General features: G+C 38.5%; 1 protein-coding gene across 2 annotated transcripts in view; it reads left to right on the plus strand.

Moving 5' to 3' along the window:
* Window positions 1-15,523: 15,523 nt before the first annotated feature.
* The window catches only part of fstl4 (follistatin-like 4), a 225,842-nt gene continuing 215,775 nt past the window's right edge, over window positions 15,524-25,590 (plus strand). Inside the window, exon 1 of one of the 2 annotated variants that reach the window (XM_082548886.1) lies at window positions 15,524-15,842. Coding sequence is in view for 1 of the 2 variants with exons in the window: in XM_082548885.1 (XP_082405011.1) it covers window positions 16,974-16,993 (20 nt within the window). In the remaining variant the exon portion in view is untranslated. Of the gene's footprint in view, window positions 15,843-16,787; window positions 16,994-25,590 lie in introns of those variants that run through there. The other variant, XM_082548885.1, reaches the window with a different exon arrangement.

Consider the following 25,590-nt stretch of genomic DNA (forward strand, 5'->3'; position numbering starts at 1 on the left):
TATAAACCTATAATACAGCACTGCACCGAGGGCAGGACAGGTGGTAGAAAAACCTTTCACACAGGCCTTTGTAAAATCTCCAATAAAACCCAAATAACCTGTGTTAGATTTAAGAGCCGTCTCGCTTCTGCCGCCCTTTGCTCTTCTTTACTCCCCAAAGGAGAGAACTGAGACATGTAGCTGAAAAACAGGCATTGCTGATTCTGTCTTATAAAGCTACACCCCCAAACTTGTCCTGCCCCCTACCTCTTGATAGGATTGTATCGTGTCTTTGATGGAGGAGGACACAATGAAGTGGTTGCATTCTCATCTGTCTCTGTACTATAAATGCACTGCAGTCTGTTCCTTCATGGAGTGTCCCTATGTAATGATTGGTTTCTTTATGTGACCACACATTCTTGACTATATTTAAACCTCACTGTTTTAGAGACCAATTTTATTATATAGATAAATAAAGGCAAATGAAAAAGAATTATTTAAATTCCCAAAACGAACAACATGCTCTTGATAATTGTCCTTCTAATGGAATGTGAATAAATGAGGTCCGTGTCATTTTTAAATCGAATCTCAAGTGGATTTTAATAGGTTTTTTTAATAGAAATCAAATATTATAATGCATATGAAAAAACACAAACAAGGCCACTTTGTTAGGGACACTGGTTGGCTTGCTTGTTAACGCAAACAGTAAGCCAGTAACATGGCAGCGACTTAGTGTAGTTAGGTCGTAGACATAGTATAGATGACCTGTTGCACTTCAAACTGAGCATTAGAACGGAGATTAAAGGTGATTTAAGCGACTTAGTACATGACATTGTTCTTGGTGTCAGATAGGCTGGTCTGAGTATTTCAGAAACTGCTGACTAATTGTGATTTTCCCACACGGCCATCTCTAGGGTTTACAATGAGTGCTCAGAAAAAGAAAAAATATCCAGTGAAGGGCAGTTCTCATGTTGATGCTGGAAGTCAAAGTAGAATGGCTAGTCTTTTTCAAGCTGACTAGAAGGCAACAGTTAGTCAAATTACCACTGATTACAACCGAGGTATGGAGCAGAGCATCTCTGAACTCGCAACACATCGAACCTCGATACAATTGGGCTACAACAGCAGAAAATCACATTCGATGCCACTTTTGTTGACAAAGAACAGGAAACTAAAGCTACAATTCACATGGGCTCACCAAATTTGGACAATAAAATACTAGGAAAACATTTGCTTTTGCTAATGAGTTTCAATTTTTGTTGAAACAATTACATGGCGGGGATATAATTTGGAGCAAAAGACTTGAAAGCATGGATCCATCCTGCTTTATATCAACGATACAGGCTGGTCGCAGTGGTGTATTGTGGGGGATATTTTCTTGATGCACTGCTTAATACCAATGTAAATGATGCATGATACATAATACACAGCCTACCTGAGTATTCTTAGTGCCATGTCCATTTCTTTATGGGGACAGTGTACCTGTGTAAACACTGTAATGCAGATGTCCCACGCCTGTTGGCACACATAGTAGAATACTCAATATGTGATTTGTACTCAAGGGATCTCTGCAACTACAAAGTCTGAAATCCTTCCAGGAACAAAGCCAGGCCTTCCACATAATCCATATAAGGGAATCGGTGCACCTGGTAGCATCATACTGAGCAACTTTTGTGAGTAAGAGATGAAGGTGTCATCTGCTTTTCAGTCCTTCAAAGTGACAGAAGTCTGCCCACCCAGCCATAGAGAGAGGACGGGTCATTTTTCAGGGACAAGCAATCACTGGTATTGTATGAACTCCTTCATTTATAGTATAGTGGACTGACTGCACACCTGCTCCTTCCTTGTAATGGACTGCCATTATAATCTGAGTGACAGTGCTAATCCTTTATTAAATTAACCTAGTAAAAGTGATTCATTCATGGAGGGAGGAGGGAGGGAGTGAAAGGTGATTAAGGATGTTTGTTGGGCTGAGTTGACTATGAAATGGCCTTTTTATTTTTTGAAAGATGCAGATCTTGTTCATATTTGCACAAACGTCCCTGTTTTCTGTTTGAAACTGTGAAGCTCAAGGACCTTTTGACAGGACGCCTGCTGCTGAGGGATTGGAGCAGACTGATTACAGCAGGGCCTGGACATGTGATCAGAAAGTTAATAAAAGTGTATCTTAAACTGCTCATCAGTCCTTGGAAAGTATATCTAAAATACTGCATCAGGAGATTATTGCTTATCAAACAGTGGAGGGAAAGGTTATCGTTGTATTGTGGTTTTTCGGTAGTTATCAGCAATGTATCCCAGCATGCTGCAAACATGCAAAGGAGATGGGACAGACATTGTGACATTATACCTAAACATGATGGGTGAAAGCAGCGGAGGCCTTTTCAAGGGGTTTGCAAGTGAGATGGCAGAACTGTGACTAACACGTAACCTTGTTCCAAAATTCAAGGCGAGAAAAGAAACAAACAGGAACATGCAAAAGTGGGGACACAAAGGCGTGTTTTATATAAGCATACACTCTCCCTCTCCTTTTTTTTTTCTAGTTTTATGTCACTCCCTATTCTACCTCTTTCAAGGAGGTTTGTCTTTGTTCCTGAAATAGCGATAGAGAACAGTGTGGTGCGAAATCTGAGAAACTGACTTTAGACTTGTTTACCTGCATAAAATATGCAGATAAAAACACTTTTCTGTTAAGATGATATTCAAAATGATCTGTTTTTATGCTTTTTCACGTCCTAATCGCAAACAGCACGACTACTTAAGAAGATTATCCATTATTCAGAGTATTAAAAAGACCCCTGCGTCACAAATAAATGCTTGTAGACTTCGACCCAAATTTTACTGGCATTGTTTTACTTTTAAACAAAAAAGCTGTAAGAAATGAAGTAACTTACCTCCTGAAAACCACAAAATAAAATTAGTACTTAAGAAAGATTTGTTCTTTCATGTTCTGTCTCTGTTTCTATTTAGATACGGGCTACAACTGACACATTTCTGTGGTGTCTTTATTACTTGGCAAATATTTCATGTTTTGAAAGTTGCGATATAATAGCTTGACTTTTGGGATTAATAAAGTATTTTTTTTATCTTATTGCTTTTGGTGTGTAGCCAACTGCCTTATTCTGATTTAGACGATGTTTTGATGATCCTTAGCGATCCTTACCTTCACGATGCAGACGCTCCCTGTTAGCATCAACAACAATTATGAATGCAACGCTTTTTGACACTGGCATTACAGACAAGAAATTATATTTAATTTGGCTCTTTTGACCGTATCTTATAAATGATATTTAACCTCCTAAGACCAAAACTCTTCCACGGCATGCATTTTTAATTTCTCTTTGATATTTGGGCTGATTGGGACCTGATGAACGTAAAAACAAAGAATTACCAGATTTTTGTTTTAACCTAATTATTGTTTCTAAGAAAAATCAGAGCCACATATGAGGATATTTGTTTAAAATTTCAATAGAACAGTAGCAGTATAATGTCCTCGTAACTGGATATCAGACCCTTGTAGAGCAAAATTGAGTATTTTGGTCTAAATAACCCAAAATACGATGTCCACATATGTGGACGCCAGGTCCTAGGAGGTTAAAAGATAAGTTAAATCATAATGGCTGCTTCTCATTTTAGAATATGTACGGAGGAAGCGACAACAACTAATGAGGCCTATTGGAGAAACCTATTTCTCTGTGCCAAGCTGGCTCTCATTCAACCATAATGACTAAGATCACATCTACAATATTGATCCAGATCGAGGCTTTAGCAGGACCACCAGTCGTTTATAATCCCTCCCAGACACTGCTGCTGAACTCGCCCTCCTTTCGGTTGAGTCATTTGCCACTCTTGGGATTATATATCCATCAGTAGTATTATGTTGTGATTCTGGTAAAAGGAGTTTTGCGTTCATGTCTATTAAAAATGGTACAAAAAGTAGTGGAACTTCCCAAGTGGATTAAAAATAAAAACATTTAATTGTGTGTAGAACAAAGCATTCACTTCCCTTTTGTTATTTTCTGAGTTTGTAGTATAATGTGCAAATCAAAGCAAAATTGCAATTGGGAAAACACAGTGTACAGCCTTAGTTTTTCCTGCCTAGACAGAGAAAAACGTGTTCTACTATTATTTATCCTAAAAACACAATATTGCCAGACAATAATAACTTTTGTCCTATGACCTTTTGGGGATAACAGTAATTGAATTTTCACATAGTATATTATTTGTTTGAAGCTCTGTATTTTTCTCAGTGATTTCTCTATTGTCTTTAAACAGGATTTATATAATGTATCATTTATTATTATTCAACACCTTCCTTTCTGTGCAAAGCAGAGTTCAACCTAAATAAATATTTACTTTTTTAATTAAAGATACAATATTTTGGTTTCTCAAGAGGAAAGATGAAGTGCTGCAGTTTTCTATCCTTTAAAAATACTATTGCATATTAAGTTATTGAACACAAGTTTCTGATTTATTACATTTCTTGCACATATCCACTACTGATCTGTAATTTGTTTTGCCCATTATTAGGTGGTTACCAGGCAACATGATGATGCTGTTATATGGCAAGGTGCTTAAATACTCCAAATATGTTATTTTAGCTTTATTATGTCATAATATGTCAGGTATAATTCAGGTTTAGTGACTATAAAGATGCTGCTGTCATGAAATGAAAATGTATGAGGCTTTTCTAAGCTATCATAAATATAAAAGCTACAACTGGGTCATTTTAGCTTGTTAATGTGTGAAACTGGTCCAAATCATCAAGGACCCGACCTGCCTATGTGCCAGTTTTGGTTGGTCAAATCTTGATCGTACAGAAGTTTTCAGGTAAACAGAGATTTTGTATATCACAGTAAGATATGAAGGCGCACTTTAGTTAAATAAATAAATCACTTGACTGTCACCAAACACATGGCATTAAACAATATTTGGTAACAATGTTCTGATTTTGAATGGACCTGACATTTGTAGCACAACACTGAATAAAGTGACTGGACTTCTCCTCATCCCTTAGTGGACTCGTTGACTATTGCCCTTAATTTTAAACTCTATTATTCCCTTTATCCTTTGCTTTAGCTTGTGGCAGAGATTATCCAAATCTTTTAACGAACTGATCATAACTTTTATTTATTTTTCTAATGCTATTATACTTACACTAGTCCTTAATTTTAAGCTACTTCCCTGTGTGTAATCCACAATTTAGTCATGTCACCACTTAAAAACTCTCCAGTGGCCTCTCTCCTCCCCTTCATTACATGCTGCTGTTATGAATAAAAGCGGATTTGACAAGTGAAATAATTAGGAGATCAGAAGTCACAGTCAGTTACATGGAAAAATCAGGTATTGTGAGTATTTTGTTCCTTTCAACACTGTTTTGTGTTATGGTCAGAGCTCATTAGGGCCAATCTTGATCTCACACAAAACCTGCAAAGCCACCAAGGACAGTAAGTCTTTCATCTCTAGAGCCTTTGTAGCTCTACTGTAAGTTTAGATTTTATGTTAACTCAAAAAAGATATATCTAGAGGAAATACTATTGAAACATCTTTATCTGTGTGGATTACTGCCAAACTGTATTAAATAAATAGATTGAATGAACTGCAAACATTGGTTTTATGTGGTTTAAACCTTTTCTCTGAGCGCTTTTCAACAGTAGAGCAGAAAAGGCATCTAAATGTATATATAATACTTCATAATAACAAGTTATTACTCATATACCAAAGAAATGTGAATTAGTGTCGAGTATAAGCAAGTAATGTCCTATATCAACAATGGCTCTAGTTACATAATGTTATATAGGTATGTAATGTTATACTGAAATTTATGAAATTTATGGTAATAAGTGATCATAAACTGAAAACAAATTTGTTCCTGTAATATCATAATCTCAATAGCAATAAAATTGTAATATCCATGTATTTGTATTTTTATATATATATTTTTTAAAGTGGTAGTAACCTTTTAATAATAAAGGAATATTGGTTGATGCATAGTATTATTTGACTCTAATGCTTGAATTCATTCTACAGTATTGCCAAGTATTCTTACAATGTAAATATGATATTTAATGCTGTGCCTAATTATCTGGAAACAACTGTGCAATAACCAAGAATCATGTATAAACTGTAAAATGCAAAAATGCCTTTTTCTGTCTAATTTCATGTTAATAACCTATTACAAATATTGTCAAGTAATGTGACAACTGCCTGTAAACATTGGTTTGGTACTTTCTTTGCAAATAACCATGAATCAGGCCTGAGAAATGCAAAACTACATGTTTCCACTAAATGTTATTATCCCACAACTGAAAACCAATGACCAGAAAAACATTTCTATTGCTGAATGTAAATAAGAATAAATAATAAATAACAAGACCCATAAAGGGAAACAACAAAATAACCGCACGTTAACCATGTGACCATGTGACAGTTCAGCTTACTTACATACAAAGGCCCTATCATGTCTTAAATGTCATACCAAATTATTATTACCAAATCATTTAAATTTAAAATTTACTCAGATATAGCACTATGAAAACAAGATTGCTTGGATATTTATAATTACATTGTAATCACATTGGCTCTCATGATTAAGGGATAACAAATTGTTGTTTTCATTCCACTACTGAAACATTATTACTGAGCTTTAACAGTAAGTGCTACCCACTGAGATTTCCTATGCTTTCCAACCATCATCCTCTGCTTTTTATGCCTATTATTTGTGTTTTCATCATCTGTCATGCTCTGCCCTTGTTGTCTGGGATTACAATCTAACTTTTTTTCTGTGTGTGTACCAAATCCCATCAGGCAGATCGTCCCTATAAGGGAATTATCTTGGCAAATGACCGGAACAACAGATGCCACTTGGACTATAATCATTATAGTGACCCTGATGTGGCAGCTGCCTATAAGGACTGAAAATGGATTTGAGTGGGAAATTCATATTAATAACTAGAGTGGAGTGGTAGCTCCGCAATAAATTTGACTTTGCCCAATAATAACTGATGTAATATATTACAGGTTGTATTTCAGGGATAATATTTAAGTAAAGAGGCCTAAAATATCAGGGAATGATTTATAATTGAAAAAAAAGATTTTGGATTTTGGATGGTTGTTGATCATGTCATTGAAACACACAAAGTTGAATTTCGCAATAAGGCATCAAAAATGCAAATATATTTCATCTACAAGGATTTTGTGGTTTATTATAGGAGTTATTAGGCTCACATTAATTTTTATTAGTTAAGTAGATGAAAGTGAAAACAATCTGCTAGAGTTTAATTATGTTAATGATTTTATAAATAATACAATGTTCTTTATAATTTACAATTATATAGAAAATCATAATATCAGCTGAATGAATGTCTGATAAGTGTCAAAGGGCTGTATGCACCAAAACAGCTAAAAAGGATTATACATGTGAAATGTGATGCTAAAAAAGTTAAATTTGGTATATTTATAAATTAGGGGTGCAACGATACACAAAATTCACGGTTCGGTTCGGTTCGATACTTTGGTGTCACGGTTCGATATTTTTTCGATACAAAAAAATGTTCATGCCTTTTTAATTTGTCATTTATTAAAATTATAAATATATATTTTAACTCAAAAGTACAGTTTTTAAATTTAACCCTAACCCTTGTGCGCGTTTTTTATTTTGACAGCGAATGCGCACCTGCGGACCACTTATGTGCACCCCTGGTTATTTAGCTCGTCATATTGCAGCCACAGAAATTCTTTTGTCCATGAAACCATAAAGCTGCACTTTCTTTTTGCCTTATAGTCTGATTTGTCATAACTTCTCCGTTTTGTGGTAAGCTTTTCTTTGGCTGTCACTTCTTCACCCCGACCTGTCTTATTTGGCTCAGCAGAACTAAAATATATATACTGCTACTTTTACACACGGACTCACATAAGCTCAGCGATTCTCTGCGCGATCAACCTCTCACATGTTTAAGCTTGCTGCGGGAGATTTCACTTGTCATGTTTGCATAGTAAGCTAACGATTAATAAGACGATGTCAGAGGAATTGGTGCACAAATTATCATCACTCACAGATCAGTGCTGTCATTGCAAAGTGAAAGCAAAAAAACAAGCGCAAATTCAAACGCGATTTCAATATGTCACATATTGACAGTGGCTCACCGATGCCAATGACATAATTACCCAGCTACATTTCTGAAAGAATGCAAAAGCATTGACATATATTTTTCCTACAATAGCCCGACGGGCAGGGCAGAGAGATTTTTGTAGCCCGACTGGAAAGATCGCTAGCTCCGGGACGTCGGGCTAGCGATTTTGCAAGCCCTGTATCTGATTGAGGAATCACTCATCTTTGGAAAAGAGAGTTTATTACAGAGAAATGTCTCTTTCCAAAATAAAAGCTATACTATCCGCTTCTTCTGGGCTATATTCTCAGCAGCATAAGGAGAATCACGTGCTAACAGCTGTCTAAATGACTCGGCTAAAGTTAGTAGCATGCTTGTTGTTTTTGTCTTTGCACTAGGATGATGTCGGCGTAAATGTGCAGTCATATTCGTTGTGTTCCCACTAGTGCTTTCAGGTTAATCTCGTTGAAATGACCTTAACGCCACAACACGGCAAATCTCCGTTAACGAGCTACCGCCAATCGCCCCGTGCATGCGGCTAGACAGCTAACACGTTAACGAGCTAACTGCGCTAACACACTAGTTCCCACCCATGTAATTGAGCATTGCATGGCACATCCAACATACTGTTTTACTTTAGTCCATGACTCGCTTACCTTCAGGGTCATACGTCACATGAAAACCAAAATAATTCCAAACGCCAGATCTGAATGAGGGTGGGGGAGGTCCATCTTGCAAGGAGAGCTTAACTTCTGTCTCGCTAGCTTGCCCTGCGCTCTTCCTCCTGACTATGCTGTCTGTGTTGAGGGCTCAGTGGATCTGCGCTCGACAGTGCAGCCTAGGCGGAGTAGTCAAACGCAGATTCACTGAGCGCTCAACACAGACAGCATCGTCAGAAGGAAAGTTGATAAAATAAATTACAAATGTTGTATTGTTCGATACATATGCGTACCGAACCGAAAGCACTGTATCGAACGGTTCAATATCGATACGAATATCGTTGCACCCCTATTATAAATACATACCCAAACACATACCCAAGAGGGCACGTACAACCCTCAAATTCATGTTTTCAGACAGTGCTGAGGTGGCCAATTACAAGCTAGAAACACTGCAAGCTATAAGAAAAATCCTTAAAAGAACAAAGTGACTAATGTTGACTCACAGTCACAAAACCTAGAGATAATAATGCATTTTTCATAAGTACTATGTTTATCATTTGTTACTGCAGACTTGTCCTTAAATGGAAGCTCCCATTACTTTAACAGCACAAGCAAGCAGCTTTCTTTAGAAGAGAAACTTATTGAGGAGATGGGGAGGGTGGGGGGTGGGGGGGGGATGCTTATATTTCACTTTTTTAGAAATAAAAAAATGAGGTTCATCTATAAATAACTTCCCATGAATAACTAAAAGTGTTTATGTTGTTCCTGTCAAAAGCTTAATATATTAATAGACAAAAAAAAAAGTTTCACAAAGACACCAAATGGCACAGTAAAAGGGCCAAAAAATGCATGCATATTCAAGAAAAATGTGTCCCATTTACTGAAATTACAGCCACTCGGTTTTTTAAACCAAGAGCTACTAAATTAGCAGCTTTTGTCACTGCAGCTGACTAAGCGCTGTCGGCACAACACCACCCCTGTGCCTGCTGAGGTGCTCAAGCCCTGCTGTTTTTGTTGTTCCAAGCAAATATAAACTAAACTTATTTTGGACCATAACATCAGATATTGTATCACGGCCCTTTATCTTTTTGACGCCTTTCACCCTTGCACTTTGAACAGAGTCTAATTAATATCATTATCAGGTGACTGAATATAATCAGTGAAGCTGAAGGTCACTTGAATCATTTTAAATAATATCCCTGTTACTTGTTTGCAACTTACTATATGCTAAAATCTGTATATGCAATTGCTCGCTTACTGCATGACCATGCGTCATTGCATGAACTAAAAGTACAGCAAGTACTCCAAAGGGTATTGTGGTCACATAGAATAAAATATTGTAAGGAAACGAATGAGGGTATTTGTAAAATAAATTGCTTTGCAAGTGAAAAACTTGTGCATATCTCGGTAAGGATATGTGTAAATGTGTGCTTTAAGCTTGTGTTCCTGCTGCCCTTATACTAACAAGTCTTCCAAGTAGCTCACTCCTGCAGGTGTCAGAAGGAGGCAGGGCAGCACAGCCATCAGTGAGAAATATGGGCTGTAAGCCGGAGCTCTAGCACCATTACCGCCAGCGTCTTACTGCTGCTTTCATCTGTTAGCTCTATCTCAATGGTCATCTGGGGAACCTGGCGGCCGCGCTGCCATCAAATTGGAGCAGGGCAGGAGGAGGAAACAAAGACCATTATACAAGGTGTGTGAATGTGTATGTGTGGGCACAGGCGTGGGACCAAGAGTGAGAAATGTAGTTCTGTGCAAGCGCCGGCGCGTGTTTCTGCGTATGTGGGAGCACAATGCATCTCTGAGCGTGTGCATTAGCACGCACGAGTGCGTGGCAGCATAACAAATCAAAAGCCGTGGTTTGTCCATGAGATGCCTCGTGGCTGGAGGCTACAAAGAGAAGCTAAGGCAGCACTTTGTCTGCTCTGCTTCTCTCTGTCTCTCTCCAGTGGCAAGTTGTTTCATTGAACAATGGTAGTACAGCTGATACACTACAGGTTTGTCTGACCGCTCTATTCAGTAGAATACAGGATGAAGTAAAGTTATTTATGTTTCCGTGTGTTTGTGTAAGATCAGAGGTGTTTCAGCATACACAGAGAGATGTTTTTTTCTCCTTCGGGTACATTAATGTCATTGTTGGTGGAACATGTTGAGTACACAGAGAGCCTCTTCTTGGCTACAAAATGACAACTTAGAAAACAAAATGTTGGAATTTCCTCCCAGTTTCATTTTTCAGAAACTGCAGGGTTCACTTGTTCAGTGTAATTTTTTGTTTGAAGTTGCGACTTGAGACAAGGGCATCATTCACAGTGTTAAAGCGATCTGCTTTTGACATAGTGTTTACACTGCAACGATTTTCTGTCAATGTTTTACCAAAATGTCAACTGAACTGACCAAATAAGCTGATCATATGACGTGATTCAGGCCTTAGTAGGAAATGGTAATTGTGCAGTGACTCAGACATGACAGAATAATGGCAGCCACTGATTTTAAATGGAATGTCTACCTCTCACCCTATGACAGCAGCCCTTAAGTCCAGCACTGAAGCTGTAGTCACAATGCTACTGCTTGTTTTTGTTTGGCATCCACATTATCCCAACATCAAATCAAGCCACCGCATCTTTTCGGATTTTCCAGTTGTTAAAAACTGATAATACATGTATTTAGATAAGCAGGGATTACAGTTTAATGAGCAGTTGAATCTGATAGGCTGGTTGGTGCTATTAGTTAATTTTTACATTTTGAGTGATCGTGTGCTGCATGTAGCCTTATGTTGCTCCCAGTGATGGCATGGAAATGTTTCTTCATTAATACAAAAATAATGACATTTGAAGGTGTGAAGCGTTCATAGTGCAGATGTAAATAAAGTTGCGGTACTTTACTATCTATCTAGCACTATGGAAAGCAGTGAGCATTAACAGATTCTTTTTTGTTTTTGTTTTTTGGTTGATTTTTTAAAAAAAGTTGGAGACCACTTCAAAAGCAACTTTTTAAATAGCTCAACAAATATAAGCAAAAAGAAACTGTATCTTCACACAGTGCCACAATATGTGTGTTCTAACTAAATATACAGTTGCTGCTGAGAGAGTGAGAAAAGAAAATGTTAATATAGGACACAAGAAAAAGGTCAGGGGAGGCAGATGAGAGATTGTTTTCAAAGGTAAGGACTGTTCAGTATGTGATATTTGGCGAAGAGTAATTTTAAATCTTACTGTCCTAATTCATTTCAGAATTCTAAAATCAGATATGGGATCTGTACATGACGTGCTGTTTCATCAAATGTCTTTCAAAACAAACTGAAGCGTACTAATTTTGTAGCACTTTTATATAGTTTAGTGCAGACATCAGTTTATATTTAAGGTGATGATTCAGTGAGCTCGGAGATGATCCTGGATGGCCTGCATTTCTCTCCCATGTTTCCTCACTTTTCCACCCTTTGGTAGAATGTCCGTTTCCCCGGCTTTTTCCTCCACCCATGTTTTACTGTATCTCATCAGCTCATGGTATTTAAGGTGTGTTGTACTAATCTCCGCCAAATCCTTGTCACCATCATGGTGGTAATTAGGTCTCTGTTCTTGTGTTTTCCATTCTGTAACCCTGATTTTCCATTTGCTATCCAGTTAATTGCCTGAAACCTGTCGGTTTCTGCAGTGCTCCTAGATTCCTGTTGTCTTGAGAAGCTTGACGGATACTTCCATTTACCCTTAACTTGGCCCTCCAGCCAGTTGCTGAATCAACAAATAAAAGGACTTACCTGAAACACACCTGCCTGCCTCTATATCTTTATATTTAAAATCTAAATTTAAATGTATAAGTAGGTAAGTCTGTGTATTTTTACATTTAGAAATTGGAGGTCTCATCTACTCTAAATGATCTTGACATGTGCTCAGTGTATGTGTACGAATTGCATCAGTACTGGCAGTGGTGAGCTGGAGGAAAAGCACATAAAGAAGAGATATGGCTCTGTCTCCTGCTGTTTCTGTGTCTGTGGGAACACCTGGGTGAGAGAGACCTTTTAGTGCTGACACATGCCTCAGTGCCTCTAAGGTTGAGGGGAGAAGATATTATGTTTCTGATGTATGACTACTAGTACAAACACTCCTGTCCTGAACAAACGATGACAGAGATAATGATGACTGCTGTAGCTGCTCAGTACCCACATGTGCATCTGAAAGTTTGTCCAGACATGGGTGTAGCTGTGGGTAAAATGCAAATGATGTTCCATTTGCGATGCCACACACGGGTTCTATATGAGCCCCTCCAGGGTTAATTCATATTTGTACCATTTAGGTGTGATTGATTTGCTGCTCAGGGTACGCTTACAGCAGCCTGAGATCGTCTCTGCAGTGCCCAGAGAGCTGTTGGTTTTACGAATAGATCTGGTGTGCATTTGTCAATAATATAGATCAAAACATTTCCACTTCAGTGGCCCAGAGATGGGTTAAGGAATGTGTGTATGTGTGTACTATATGTGTCTGTCTGTGTCCTCGTGTTTATCATAGAAATGAAGAAGAGGTCCTATATAAAAATGTGTAAACACGTTTTAAATACTTGGAAGTTTATTGTAGGGTCGTTCTTCAGCATTAGAAAGTAGGTGTTTGTGTTTGTCGTGCAGTATTTGAAAAGCAAAATACTCAGAATAGTCTGCTCTACTCTTCATCACAGTGAAGGCAGTATAGAGAGAGCAAGTTATATTTCAAAAATATTGAGGTTAGAGTCAGGCTGCTTTAGTGCTCTTGGGATCTCAGCTAAAGTTTACTAATTAGTTTAAAGAAAGGAAAATATGAAAACCAAAACTTTTACAGGCTGAATGCAGTCAGGTAGTGTCTTATGAGTTGAGGCTGTTCCAAAAGATAGAAACTACCCTAAAAACTGAGATATTCAGAAACTGCAAAGCAACAAACAAGACATCAACATGAATAATTGTTAATCTTTCTCTTTTAAGTCTATGCAGTATGTACATGATTGCTTTCACTGGATGGTGTTGTGTTGTGGATTGCGTGGATTTGAATCTGTATCCAGTTTATTTACATATGTAAGTTTTAAAATTTGAATTCATGTGGCCTGAGTAGGCTCTTTGGTGTGGCCTGACCAATAAATGTATAAAACTTGTGAATAATTATAATAACTGCATTTAAATGACTACATTGAACACCCTCACAATCTGTTAACCAGCATCATCCATCCAATAAGCAACCAGTATAACAACCAAGAAATGGCACTCTTAGTAAACAACCACACGCTTAAAGTATATAGCAATGTCTTGTAGGGCAAATAGCTTTACCTTCTAAACCCAGAGCAACATCCTCCCAAAATATAATACAATATTAAGGCCTTTGCATTTGATTATATTGCTTTTCTGAGAATTTTTGTCTTGCATTTAAAAAGTTAGTTCAGTGCTCTTTTTATTGCTACACATGCTAAATACTGCTTCAACTAAGACTGCATCTCCATCTCTACTTGGCCCACATAACAGACTTCCCTCTATGTGCCTCCTTGCCAGTCTTTTTCCCAAATGCCATATGAACATTAAAACACCCCTGAATAACACATGAATCCTTTTGTTTTCCACACATTTGTAAAACGTAATTGATGAGATATGTTACCAAAGAGACACCAAAAAAGACAAAAAATAAACACTTTTCAAATTATTTTGATTCATGACCATGAAAAAAGGCAGAAGGTACTTTAGGGTCATGCTGCCAATTGCAACACTGCCATTTTCCATCTTATCAGACATCATCTGTTACTGCAAGTTGGGCTGCTTTATGGACAATATCTGATAGAGTGAATTACAATTTTTCTTTCTTTCTTTCCTTCTTTGTGCACAGCAACTTGATGACTAAAGCGCCTTTCTTCACTTTCCCCCTATTCCCGCTCTCCCCCTTTTCATTTCTTTCTCTTTGATTCTTATTTTTTTCCAGCCTTCTTTTTTTTCGTTGTCTTGATAAATGTTACATTGAGCATTAATGTTTTAGTGCCACATGCAATTTTGATGGTGGTGCCACCATTCTCGTGTCTTTTTAGAATACAGTATGTAGACCTAATTGTGCCACGCGCACTTTAATATTCTTCCATTTTTTTCCATCTCAACAAGTCCTCCACTTACATGAAAATGTGTAAAGGGGACCATAGAGATGATGATTACTTTACTTACAAGTGTTTGTTATACTGTCAGCTATGGCGCCATAAGGCAGCTTTGCAAAAGATGACATTGACACTTAAGACAACATTTGATTTTTATCATGTTCTTCTATCAAGCTCCAGCATTCCTATCATGTGTCACTGTATTAAAAAAAAAAAAAAGTGCAAAGAAGTAGAAGAATGTTGGTTGCTTGCATTTTTTTCTTTGTCATTTTCAACGCCTGAGTTTACACCATAAATTTTAAACAAGATATATTTTAGGTAGTATCTACTTAAGGGTCACCACGGATCAAAAAAGGTAACCGATTCAAGTCCTGTACTTTCATACAAATACAAAAAATCACGGGTATTATTGTACCTGTACACTATGTGAACTTCATAACGTTACCGACATCTTGCATCTAAGGTTGTTTCCAACCCCTGGTTAAAAAAACAGTACGAATAAAAACTGAAAACAGTCTTTGAATATTTCACACGACGTCTTTCTCCCCTGCAAGGTATGTGGTCCTCGCGAGTGTCTTAGCACGCACGCAAACACGCACACGCATGCACACAGACACACACAGGTGTCGCTTTCCAATGCGATGGATCTGCAGATGTAGCCTCACCGCATTTGGCGTGCAGCGGCTGACGTCAGGAGGAGAGCGGAGTGAGAGGAGTTGAAATAGGGGCAGAGCTGGAGCGTAGCGCTGAGAGGAAACCAGCCAGAGGAGCCGGAGGATGGCAAGCCGCTGCTGAGAGTTGGGACGCTCTACCCGTCGCTACTAACACAGCTGCTGCTACTATTACACTAGCCCATAATTAATTTGAACCCTTTAAACCCTGTCGAGAGGTGGAGAGGAGAGGAGTGGAACTAAGGAGCGCAGACTGGACGAGTCTCTGCGAGGAAATCTGTGGCATATTTGCACGAATTTCCTTTCTTTTATAATCCGTTTGCCTCGGAATACCACAGGTAAGGTGAAAGGTTTATGTACTAAGGCGGGGTGTGGGGTATCAACTCACTAAAAGGCGCATTTATCTGCCGTTTCTTTCTTCTTTTTTACAAGTTTGGCTGTTTTGGGTGCGTGACACCGCTTTATCCGCACTATTTGCATTAGGGTGAGTGTGAATGAACGGAAACTGTAAAGAGGATGGCAGTGGCGTGCTTTAATGTTGAATTAGTTACAGCTGAGGAGAAATGCATCAATAATACAGAGCTCTAGAATTTACAGCCGGGGAGATGTGTGAGAGGTGCAGCTTTATAGCGCAGGGCGATGTCAGTGACAATCTGTGACAGTTTTTAACTACACTGCCTGCTATGTCGCCTTTTGTCTGGCGCAAAACGGCTTGTGATTAATCATTTCACATGACCACATGCCACCTTTGGTAACCCCACATAACCGTGCAGAGGCCCTACGTGCACGAAAATAACAGGGCAATGTTTGATAAATGGGTCCAGGAGGACTCCTTTGCCCGGATGCGCCAGGTTTGCTCAAGCAGCAGAGGGACTGAAATGATAACACTGTGAGACGCGCACACACACCTCACATCGCTGGGCTCTATGGTACTGATTCTTGGTCCCTGAACCCCCTCAACACACACACACACACACACACACACACACACACACACACACACACACACACACACACTCCCCCTTCTTTCGTCGGCCAATTGCTTTCTTCAGGACGCTGGCAAGACTTTATCTATTAACAACCAGGGTCTTATGGAGCACGCAAAAACTCTTATATGAGTGTAAAGGGCACAGCATCTGAAACACGGCGAGCATTTCTTGTCTGATTGCGTTAAATGAGCTGCTTCGGCGCACTCTCATGGGAAAATCCTATCAGTGTCACCAGAGAGTTGGCACGGTGGAAGCAAAGCCTCCGTGACGGCCAGCGGAGTGGGAAATGAGGATTGGTCGGCGCACACGCTGCCGTAGTATAGCGTATATTGCACCGGAGCTCTCCACGGTGCTGAAAATTCTCCGGCCACTTGCTTCCCTTCTCAGTTCCTTCCACTCGTTTTTTTGTTTCTTTTCTTTTCCTTTTTTTTGCAGTCTCTTTTCGGATTTGTTGGATTCGCTCTCTACTTGGAACCAGATATGCAGCCGACATCAAACGGGTGAATTATGCTCATTCATCACTGTGCTATGTGTACAAATAGGTTTAAAGTCCCAGCCTTTCATTCTTATGCCGGCAAACAACCCATAAAACTATAAACTGAGGCAGGTAGTCTCATACAGAAAGGCATGCAAATATATTGCTCAGAGCGACCGTCAGTCCCAACCCCCTGCTCCTAAATGAGAACATTAATAGCAATACTTCTTGCTAGATCTGTTTGCTCTAGAGGCTCCGATCTGTAATTTACTGTTACACATATCGTTTAGGCACAAACCTGTTCATTCTTTGCAGGGATACAAGCAAGCATGTCCCAATGCATACATGCTGACTCCGTGCAGACCTGCTAAAGCTGTAACATATACCACCAAGAAGGCATGAGGACCAGGACGTAACCAGTACTTATCACGGTTATATTAGAACAGCACGAGTTGGGGGGTTAAGGGAGTTAGCTCCGAACTCTGTCAGCGCAATTCTGCAGCTCACCTTGAGGTCAAGTTGAGAAATAATGATGTAGCCAGAATAGTGGCGCAGTCGGGCACATTGTAGTTTGCAATCTGCTATGAAACTTATTAGCTGTCAAACAGAGAGCCATTACAGCGTGGTGTCCAGCAGATTATGGCTGCTTGTTGTTGTTGTTCAGAGACAGCTTTAATAGTCGGATGACTCACGCAGTTACAGTACTGACACTGATGATACACTAGTATACATATGCACATGCACACATAGAATCTGCACTATAACGATTATGTCCTGTGCTCTCCTGCTAACTGCCAGAACCAGCTTAAAGCAGAATGTGTGCATATATACACGTGCTATTATGCAGTGCATGGCAATAGAGGTCAACAATGGCAACAGAGCTCCTACTATGGTTGTGTACCAAGAGCTTTCACACACTTCTACTGGTGTTTTGTATTATATGGTATACAAGGTTTATCCATCCTCTAAGAGTGCATCACAAGCATACAAAATGTAAACTGTAGTCAGCGTCCCGACTCGAAGTTCACACGGCAGGGCTGGATTTGTAGTAATTTTTGTTTTTTTTGCAGTTTCCAGCTTCCGAGCTTGATCGCGGAAAGAAAGAGTTCCGACAAATAGTTCATTTAGGGTATCCTTATCTCTCAATTTGGTTTGAAATCACTATGTTAATACTCTATAAATGTGATGCTATGGTGATCCTAATAGAGGAATGCCCTGCTTCAAGAAGGTCAGAGTTAAGAGCAGCAGGTCGTTGTTCAGTCTCTTGCTCCAGGAGTTTCCAGCAGAGGGAATCCTTGTTGGCAGCAAATACTTTTAAATTGTGAAAATGACCAAAACCTCAGCTTTGTTACTCCAAATGACAATTTTAAGCTGTGCTTAAAAATTACTTTTCCAAATAGAAATCCAGCATATAAATGAGAGATTTGAGTGGTGTGTGATAGTATGCTGATTGGGGACTGTTAAACGGGAAAAAGTCAGTTGGCTTCTCAACAGATTTTGATTATTTAGGTGTGTACAACTGTCTCATAGCAGGCAGCAGCAGACCAAGTAAAAAAAAACAGTTTTACTTTTTGTTTGATAAGTAACTGTGTTTTAAAATTGGACAGCATTTTGTAGATTTCATTGTTTAATTTGCTTTTTTGATTGTTTGACTGATTAACTGATTCTCTGATTTATTTGCACCTTTTTTGCAGTGAGTAGTCATTTTAATTAACACAGTCACTGCAGGCTCTAAACAATCCACAGTTAAAGAGGCCTGGATGACATTTTTGTGTAACATTTAATTAGGGCAAATTAAATTTTCTTATCACTTATAATTTCCCAGTCGTGAACAGTGATGCTTGGCATCACATCACCTGAAACCCATGCAGAGTTCATCTAATCAGGAGCAGGATTTATTATCGCTACAAAGCAGTCCCCTCAGGTAAACCATACCCACTTGACTCCCTCCATTTCTTTACACTTTGAAACTTTGGTCTGCAAATTTCCCAGAGAAATGTAATGAGCCATGCTTCAAAACAAAGGTAAAAATGCATTATATATGGCGAGTTGTACTCTCCTGGGTTGCTCCATCTGCAAAAACACTCACATTTGGATGCTTCTGACAAGATTCAACTTTTTAAACTCTTTCTTGTGGGTCTAACCAGGGCGCTCGAAGTCTCACAGAGAGCTTTAACTGATTAAAATGAGGTCTATGACAGTAAGAATTAATATGAATGACATTGAAACTGAGGTAGGGTTGTAACTTGGTCCATTAGATTCTCTACATTTTTATTTCACATTACTGTGGCCATTGACTCACCTGATAAGTCCACTGTACTCCCCGTAGAGTGCAGGAAATGTGGGCAGCATGGTTCACTTGAAATTCCGATCACTAATGTTGAACTTCTAGAAATGACCTTTACTGCTGCATCCCATATGAACACAGCAGCTGAGCTGAGAGTATCAGCAGCGCAGCTCTGAGCAAATAGTGATTGCCGCCTCCTCTGCTTGAATTGAACTGACCAAAAGAGTCAGAGGAGAGGAAGAAATGCATGGAGGGGTTACAAAAAGGTCACCTAGCATATGTTTTCTGCAGTGAATTTATTCAGCCATCTGCCTGTCCCTTTTATGAAGCCTCCCCACCACCGCCACTATTTAAAACTGTCATATTGAATTTATTTATTTATTTATTTTTACTGAAACTTGATTTGCCATATCACATTTCAACAATGATATGATTCAAGCTGTCTAGGAATTTTACTTCGCTTACTGTAGTAGAGAACTCATTTACTGAATCATTCTGCGTGTCCAGTGGAGTCTGCAGTTTAGCATCATCAACGTCATTAACGATTAGTTATAAATAATAAAACTGCAAAGGGTTCAACATATTGAATGAAGATGACTAGTACTACAACATGAGTTCTAGTTATTCTTCAATCAGCGATAATTACATACAGAAACCAAAGTGCCTCTAAAGTGCCATTCCTGCCACGGGATGTGCTTTTTTTCTGCTTCCACTGTTTTCTGTCACCTGTTTTTCTCCCTCTTTGCTACTGCTGTATAATTAACAGATGCAGTCCTGTTAGCCCAGCAGACCACCCATTTATGGCACTGCAGAGCCTCCTGATATCCTTTTTGCCCTTACAGCCATGTCATACATCCTGCAAGGATTTATGGATTCAACAAGTCTCCCTCTGTTTGTGTCTTTCAGAGACACATGACAAGCAGGATGTGGGCTTTAACACCCAAGGGCTGTAGATCTGTTCACGGAAACTTGTCTAATAAAAAAGCCAAAAGTCAATATTAGAAAAGCAAAGTGGGACAGGAAGAGAATAGTGTATGGCGCCAAAGAAGGAGCCACTATTCATTCTGTTTCTCTCTCCAGTGTCAAGATGGTCTTATTACTACCTAACAGCCTGAAGCTCTGTCTCTTCTATAGAGAAAGAAAGTAGCAAAGAGAGAGCGTCAGACAATAATTAATTTGGAGGCAATGCAAGAGAAGCTGAGTTGATAAGGATATCTCGCGCTAAAGCACGACAACCTGCGCCGTACTCTCTCAGTGGTCCCTGTGCCTTTTCCGGTTGGCTGAAGCATTATTTTTCTGTCTGAGTGTGCATTTTAACACAATCTGAAAAGGGACATGTGGTGCTGTTTCTCTGCAAAATGAATATATTAACTTTTCTATCACCGCTGCCATATGTTTTTGTTACGTGTTTTAATTGCTTTAATGGCGTCCTTATTGTTGCTCGTATTATTCGCTCTGCTGTTGGCTGTTTCAACGCTTGTGTTTGTGTCATCTTGTTTGTGCTTGGTGTTAGAGTTTTATTCATCTTTGTTTGCCTTCAACAAATTGCTAAGTTTTTAACTTTTACCAGTTTTTAGATTTCACCTTTTATCACACAGTCAGTGGTTTATACAATCTCCCAAATCGAACAAGCAGCACTACCTGCTACAGCCTGCAGCTGAAACATAATCAGGCACTCTTGTAAGAACATTGTTTAATAACACCTTGCAATAATAATTGTTGCAATAATAAGTTATTAACTAACTAAACTTTAATCATTTTTCACTGTGTCACACTCCTCCTTCTTTTTCTAAGGTAGTCCTGGAAAACTGGATAACAAAGTAGGGTTTCCAAGTGACGCAGCTCAAACTATAAAAGCTTGCCCAGATAAACTGCTCAGTCTTTCTTGTTCTTTCCACCTGGCAGCAATTGTTTTCTTGACATTATTATTATTTTTGTTGCATTATGTCGAATAATGTCAGATTTTATTCCACTTGCACCCTTTGTTGCATACCTTGAGCTAGTGAATTTGTCACAAATGGGGGGCTTGTCTGCGATATTCAACCCCGTTGGTTAAGGTAGAGAGATGTCATGGTTGGTCAGAGAGGCTGCAATCAAATGATACTTCATCAGTTTCAACTGATTCTTAGAAAGCTTGGTTTGGATTTAGCTGTACAGGGTGGGCCATTTATATGGATACACCGTAATAACATGGGAATGGTTGGTGATATTAATGTCCTGTTTGTGGCACATTAGTATATGTGAGGGGGCAAACTCCTCAAGATGGGTGGTGACTGTGGTGGCCATTTAGAAGTCAGCCATCTTGGATACAGCTTTTGTTTTTTCAATAGGAAGAGGGACATGTGACACATCAAACGTATTTGTAATGTCACAAGAAAAACAATGGTGTGCTTGGTTTCAACGTAACTTTATTCTTTCATGAGTTATTTACAAGTTTCTCTTTGTTCACAGCCATTGACATGTCGAAGAGGTTAACACGTGAGGAGCGGATCGAAATTGTGTTGATATCTGGTGAACGCAGTAACCGGGTCATTGCAGCAGATTTCAATGCAAGACACCCTAGGTTCTCCAGAGGCCTGGTAATGAACTAATCATTTGATTCAAGTGTATTGACAAAGGGTGATATCTAAAACCTGAAAAATAATCCCTATTAGTGCCACCTACTCCAATCAGAGACATTATCAGATGATGATAAAAATCTATAAAGAACAAGAGCTTAATGCTGCGGAAAATCATTAATCTTGGGATTTAGCACACTGTGGCAAAATAAGCATTTGAATTTGAGTTAATTATTTTAGCTCTCAGTGCACTCTTGGTGCCTGTTTTTTTTCTAGCGTGACAGCCACACAAACTTTAAAATGGATACAAAGAACATTAAATGTTACAGTCTAATAGTCTTAAAAAACATGGAAATCACTTTAGTTTGTCAGCAGATCAAAGTCAAATTCATTTTATTGATTCAATGGGTTTTCTTGGTCTGTATTTTGTGTTCTAGTAGCTGCAATTTCATCAGTGTGAAAGTGACTTAGCAGCAGATTAGAATCAAGTACAAAGACATTTATAGATTTTATGCATCACCGGCTGAATACATGTAAATTCCAGTGAAATCGCAATGCACAGTTTGCGCTATTGCAACTTAATTAATTGGTAACTGGTATTATTGGTAAGTTATGGGTCAATAGTTTGCACATAAACCATGTATTTGCCCTGCAGATAATCTGTATTGCACTTAAACCATGCTGCAAATACAGATAATTAGTAAAAAAAAAAACGAAGAAAAAAAATATGGTGCTTTCAGTCAATTTCAGTCAAATCCCTGAACATAACCTGCTCTTGTCCAGGTAATGTGTTCAGCGTATGTTGTGATTTATTCAGGTAAAATGGAAAACTAATTATAAAACAACAACAAAAAATTGTTTAAGTAATAACACTCAAAAATAGTACATGAAATCAAACAGACTGTTACAAAACTATTGAAAATCAACACTTTCAACACAAACCCAAACAGAAACCCAAACGGAAGAATTTATCACTAACAATCTTACACTCAGATACAGAAAAACCTGGGAGTACAACCATTTGAGCCAATGTAAGTGTAAATAAAAAATATTAATGCATTTTAAAGAGTAGAAGAGTTCAAAGCTGGCAGCATATTTTATAAAGATTTAAATGAGATCAAATTGAGGCAGTTTGATGCAGCTGTAAATTTAGCAGTATGGGCTTGTGACAGAGCCAAAACCTATGGGCCAGCTGTAAGCAGGGAACACCATCATTGCTAAAATAAGCTGAATATTATCAAACAAATAAAAGATTTAATGTTCAAATGTTCCCTTTAGGCCTCCAACTGCTACACTATTAATTAGACCCTTTCTTTCTTAATTAGTTTCACCTTGACTACTGGAGAAGAATTCGTTTTAATACGACCTGTCAGCTTTTATCTGGTGTGCTGACAACCTCCCATCTTCCTTCCAAAGGGTAGTGTTTCTAACATATTTACATCACAGTCAGTGACTGACCTTACTTTGCATGGCTAGGCTTCTGTATGAATCCATTTTGGGAAACACCACTCAGAGCACCCTGACAGTTATCATATTTCTCATCATCATAAAAAAAGGTGGGGGTGGGGGAGGCTGAAAGTAAGTGTCCCCTGTTCATCTGGAGCGTCTGAAAGATAACTAAGGTTAGAGCGTGTGTGATCCTGATGCATGGCTGCCTGACAGATTGACACGTCTGGTCTCTTCAGAATCTTTTCCAACCGCACAGGAACAAGAATGAAATCTTGACGAGTGAGTCATGTAAACACTTTGGGCAAAGGCGAGTCTCTTGGTAGCTCTATTTCATGCTACATAGACATCTTTCTGAAGAATGGGTTGTTTGAAACCTGAGTGCAGGCAGACAGGCCGGCAGACGCAGGATGATAGCAGAGATTTTACAGAAGAGGAGCTTCAGAGTGAGGCAGCACTCAGAGCATCAGCCTGTGGAGAGGTTTGTTCCAAAATGGGGCATGCATCATGTGGGGGAAAAAATGATTTGTGCTTTCATAACATGATTGACAGGCGATCTTTTTTTTAACATTCTACTTTTGGAGGATAGGCTAGTAGGTTAACCAATATAACTCTTTTCATTAATAATTTCTAAAACTGTATAAATAGAATATCTCAAAATTAAAGCTGTTTAGTGACATGAAACACAAAGAAAGCCAATCCGTCATATGCAAAACATTTTACACGAGGGTGGTGAACTACAGTTTCAGCATGTGCTGTTCAGCATTCGCAGATGTTAATTTTTGTGCCCCTCCCACCCTTTCTTTGTAATCTTTTTTAAATACTCAGCAACTTGCAGGGAGGACTCACGCTGAGTGGGGAATGATTGTCGTTCTGGAACTGCATGTGTCATTTGTAACTGTGACAGCAGACCTACCTGGAGTGGTGCAGAGCTGGGACTGAGAGCAGGAAGGAGAGCTCAGTCTGATCACTTGAATTTGTCTCAGAGCTCAGCTAGGGGCCTTTCCCTGCTGCCATTACAAAGAGCACCAGAGAGACTGCAGGGCTGCATACAATGCTCATTTACATGCCAGTTCTGAATTTGGCTGTGTCTTGGTCTCCTGACAAACATGCCACTTAAGTCATGCTAATTTAGTCAGATTCTAGGGGCATAATAAACCTTTAGCATTGTAAATTTAACTGTACTGAGTACAAAAAAGAGTTTTAAGTTATATCTTTGAATCAGTTTAAATGTCACGGTGAGTTGCTTCTTTTTTCCCGTCATAATAACTAAAGTGGGGTTTGTTATTGCAGCTCATGGAGCAGATCTTTCTGGGAGGATGGTGCTATTGTAGAATATTATAGATTCAAAATCACAAACTCATTGATTGTGCTCAGCAAGTCAGGAGTGTTTGAATGTTCAAATGTGATCAGTTACAGCTGCTGTAGATGACCGAACAATAAAGCCAGCGTTATGAAGATGGTTTCATGTTAGCTACTCTCATTTTTGTCAATACACATATTTTTTTATAGTTTACAATGTCAAATGGATACGAGTGAATTTGATTTTACTGGCTAAGTGGGTAGGAACATACAGCCAATGTGACTGGTTGCCAATATTCGTGCTCAAAATTATTAGTGGGAGTAAAATTAAACATAGTAAAGCACATTGAAATATGAACTGCTGTTAAACAACAATTTTCAAAAATCTAGTAAGAATGAACCACATCTTATTCTTATAAACATTTCTTTTTCTGTCAACACAGATAACTATGATGAGTTTAACTGACTGAATTATTACTTTTTTCTTTGTCTGGCCAAATTCCAAATACATAAATAGGTTATGATGCATTAATCAATAGATAATTTGATCCACCGAAAAAAGCTATAAATGACACAAAAGAAACAAGATGCATGATTCAGAACCAGTCTGATAGAACATTATGCTCTCAAAGATTTATACACGATATTGCTGAAAATATCACCATTAGGCCCAGCCTGACAGTTTAGTTGTGCTCCTAGGAGCAAATGTTTTTGTATTTTCTTACACAGAGACAGAGAGAGAAGTGCTTTTCTGTTATATTTTTAGAAGACTAAAAAACAGTCATTTTGCAACAAAATTTGGACCCAGCTCAATTTCAAAGTTATAATCTTTTGATGTCTGTTCTTGACAAGAGAACAGCTTTAAGATTACTTAAGTGTTTATATTCAAATAAATAGACATCATCTCTCAATATCACTGAAAGAAAAACTGCTGGATGGAGATCCTTCTTGTCCGATATAAGTAGAGTGAGTTCAAAAATCAAAAGTTTGATATTTTTTATGTATGTTTTTTTATCATTTACATGAGAT

The sequence above is a fragment of the Aulonocara stuartgranti genome (assembly GCF_965226115.1).
Source record: "Aulonocara stuartgranti genome assembly, chromosome: 10".
Taxonomy (NCBI): Eukaryota; Metazoa; Chordata; class Actinopteri; order Cichliformes; family Cichlidae; genus Aulonocara; species Aulonocara stuartgranti.